The 3508-nt window shown below is 64.2% G+C and overlaps 1 protein-coding gene across 1 annotated transcript; it reads right to left on the bottom strand.

The window, feature by feature from the left end:
- Nucleotides 1-267: 267 nt before the first annotated feature.
- LOC124696233 (probable leucine-rich repeat receptor-like protein kinase IMK3) lies at nt 268-3248 on the bottom strand. The gene is given in 4 exon segments (XM_047228990.1): nt 268-890; nt 977-1958; nt 1960-2887; nt 3145-3248. Coding segments are annotated over 4 exon segments (2637 nt in total).
- Nucleotides 3249-3508: the final 260 nt, after the last annotated feature.

Raw genomic sequence — 3508 nt, 5'->3', positions numbered from 1 at the left:
ATAGGATTTGTTTCCGCTAAAATCTACATCGACCATGCTGTAGCAACTTGATTTTCTTTTCATCATCAGTATTCTAGGTAGCAAATAATATTTGCCTATACAAACAAACTGCAAAGAACACTGATAAATAATTGTACTACTGTTTACTACTCTTGCAAATGAATCAAAGAATTTCTTAAAGATTGCATCAATTTCTGCTTTCTAGGCTCTAGCTAAGCTAAAGGTTGCATAATTTCGTTCCTGAACCTCTCCTGGCGTTTGGTCGGCCTACTCACTGGTTGCAGGACCAAGAGCCATGTGAGCTTCCTCACTGGGTCCTTCCGGTCCAGGCCGGATCTGCTCAAGCTGCCGCAGCACCTCCCGTGCATCGGGCCGGGCCGACGGCGACGGGTCGACGCACTGCAGAGCGAGCTTGAGCGTGTCCATGAGCTCGTCCCCGTCAGGGCCAGTGGCGGCATCCCGCATCAGCTCGACGTCGAACACCTCGCTCGTCCACTCCTCCTTCACAATGGAAGCCACCCACTGTGGCAAGTCCATGCCGTTGGTGGTGTCGGCGGGCGACCTGCCGGTGAGGAGCTCGAGGATGATGACGCCGAGGCTGTACACGTCGGTCTTGGCGCTGGCCTTCTTGAGCTTGGACAGCTCCGGCGCGCGGTATCCCAGGGCGCCCGCGGCGGCGAGCACGTTGGAGTTGGCGGCGGCCGTCATGAGGCGGGACAGCCCGATGTCGGCGATCTTGGGGCTGGAGCCGTCGTCGAGGAGGACGTTGCTGGCGGTGAGGTTGCCGTGGACGATGCTGGCGTCGTCGTGGAGGTAGGCGAGGCCGCGCGCCGTGCCCTTGGCGACCGTCATCCGTGCCGGCCACTCCACGGGCGTGTTGGGCGCGCGAGCTGAGGTCAATCGATTCAAAATGTCAGAGGAACGAACGAACTCATCACAGTTGCAGAGTTGAGCTCAAAGGATGAAAGAATGTTACCGTGCAATAAGGTGGAGAGGCTGCCATTGGGCATGTAGTCGAAGACGAGCAGCTTCTCCCCCTTGGGGCCGAGGTAGTAGGCCCTGAGCGGCAGCAGGTTGGGGTGTCGGATCTTGCCGAGCGCCGCCGCCTCGGCCTCGAAGTCCTTGTGGCCCTTGGTGATCTTCTCCCTGAGCCGCTTGACGGCCACGAGGCTGCCGTCCTCGAGCGTGGCCTTGTAGACGGTCCCGTAGGTGCTCTTCCCCATGATCTCCGCGGTGGCGCAGAGCAGGTCGTCGGCCGTGAAGGCGAGCGGCCCGTCGAAGTGCACGAGCTTGCCGCCGACGTCGCCGCCGCCGGACTCCGCCTCGGAGGACCCCGGCTTCTCGCCCCGCCCGGCCGCCGCCGCAGCAGCACCGGCGGCGGCGTCCTTGCTCGTCGACTGCTTCCCGCTCCGTGCTCGAGGGCTGGACTGCTTCCTCTTCCTTAGGCAGCAGCAGAGCAGGAGGCAGCAGAGGGACAGCAGGATGAGAGCGCCGACCACGATCCCTCCGATGATGAGTATCAGCTCCTTCTTGGTGCGGCCACCGCGGGGACCAGTGGGCTCCTGCTCGGGTGATGTAGGGGACGGCGACGCCGGGCAGGGTGGCGAGGAAGCGGAGTAGCCGCAGAGCAGCACGTTCCCGGCGAAGGAGGGAGGGCCGAACTTCTGGGCGAGCGAGGCCGGCACCGCGCCGGAGAGGTTGTTGTAGGAGACGTTGAAGGTCTGGAGCGTGGCGGTGAGGTTGGCGAGGCTGGGCGGGATCTCGCCGGCGAGCTTGTTGCCGGAGAGGTCGAGCGCCTTGAGGTCGGTGAGGGTGGCGAGGGCGTCGGGGATGGAGCCGTTGAGGGCGTTCCCCGCGAGGTTGAGGTCCTGCAGCTTGGTGAGGCCCGCGAGGGAGGCCGGCACCGGCCCGTCGAGCGCGTTGTGGGCGAGGCTGAGGAAGAGGAGCTGGTAGGTTCCCGGTGACGGCCTCTAGCTTGTCAGAGGACGAGGAGGAGGAGGGGGGTTTGGAGGTGCCGGCGAAGGCGTCGGGGATGGGGCCGGAGAGCTTGTTGTAGGAGAGGTCGAGGAAGAGGAGTGACGGCGAGCTGACGATCTCGGCGGGGATGTTGTTGGTGATGGAGTTGTGGCTGAGGTTGAGTCGGATGAGCTTTGTGGAGTTGGCGAGCGAGGCTGGCAGCACGCCGGTGAGGCGGTTGGTGCTGGCGTCGAAGGACTGCAGCGCTCGGCAGCGGCCGAGCTCGGGCGGGACGGCGCCGGAGAAGCGGTTGTTGAAGAGGTAGAGGCCGCGGAGGTCCGGGAGGAAGCCGAGGGCGGGCGGGATGGCGCCGGCGATGGCGTTGTCGTGGATGGAGAGGCGGCGGAGGGCGACGAGCTGGCCGACGCGGTCGGAGAGGCGGCCCCCGAGGCCGCGCCAGGGGAGCGTGATGGCGACGACGCTGCCGTTGACGCACTTGATGCCGGCCCAGTGGCCGCTGCAGGCGCCGATGCCGGTGTCGTTCCAGGAGCGGAGGAAGCCGTAGGGGTCGGAGAGGTCGTGCTTGATGGCCAGCAGGCCCTGGTAGTCCGCCTGGCTGATGATGACGCCGTCGCCCGCCGCGCGCACGTGGTGGGCGGCGCTGGCCGTGGAGAGGAGGGTGGAGAAGCTGCTGCAATGTAGGAGGAGGAGGAGGAGGAGGAGCGGCGCGCGCCGAGCGGCTCTGGCCAGCGGCGGCGGCGGCGGCATGTTGGTCGATTTGTTCAGCAGATGACAATCAGATGAATGCAGTGTTGTGGATTCGAGGTGGGGAGGAGGGAAGAAGAACTGGGAGAGCGCGAGTGCGAGCTGATGGTGTTGGCAGTGAAGGAAGAAGGGGGAACTGATTGCATGGGAGTACGGGAGGCAACGGCTAGTAGGGACAGACAGAGCAAGCACAAGTCCTCGCAAGTCGCAACGGCTAGTTGTGTCGTTTCGAGGCCAGGCAGCAGCAGCAACGGGTCTCTGTGCTGTGGGCCCGGACCGGCCCGTTGGACTCGGTCAGCCAGGCGACCTCGCGGGATTCCCGTGTGCGCTGCCTCGGGACACAGACACAGCTCCAGGTGTTGGATCCTTCGGGCCCACCGACGACACGACTCACGGGCCACACGTGTAGCCCAATTTCCGTACCTGAACCTCTGTTCCGTCGTGCCATCCAACACAACTGCCCAAACATCTGCCTCGGGACCTCGCATACTATTCATCTCAACACTGCATCCTTCGCGGTCGTCCATTCCCGGAAAACCGCCAATGCATTTCTCATACCATCTTCTTTTCATCTTTTGTGCCCTCCAGAGAGTGTTAGAGCATCTCTACCCGTCGCGCGCGGCCTCTGGATGGCGGCGGTGTGATTCGGCCGGCGGCGGTCGATCTGGCGGCGTGGTATCCGCAGGTCGGCTGGGAGGTGACGCGGCGGCGTTGCCGTTGGCAGCGGGGCGGCGGGGTGGCCGGACGGCTGGCGGCGCTCGCTCTGCCCTGATCTGGGCTGGGGCGG

Source organism: Lolium rigidum, chromosome 3, assembly GCF_022539505.1.
Source record: "Lolium rigidum isolate FL_2022 chromosome 3, APGP_CSIRO_Lrig_0.1, whole genome shotgun sequence".
Classification (NCBI taxonomy): Eukaryota; Viridiplantae; Streptophyta; class Magnoliopsida; order Poales; family Poaceae; genus Lolium; species Lolium rigidum.
The sequence above is the reverse complement of the archived record's forward strand: the minus strand, read 5'-3'. Positions and strand labels throughout refer to the sequence as shown.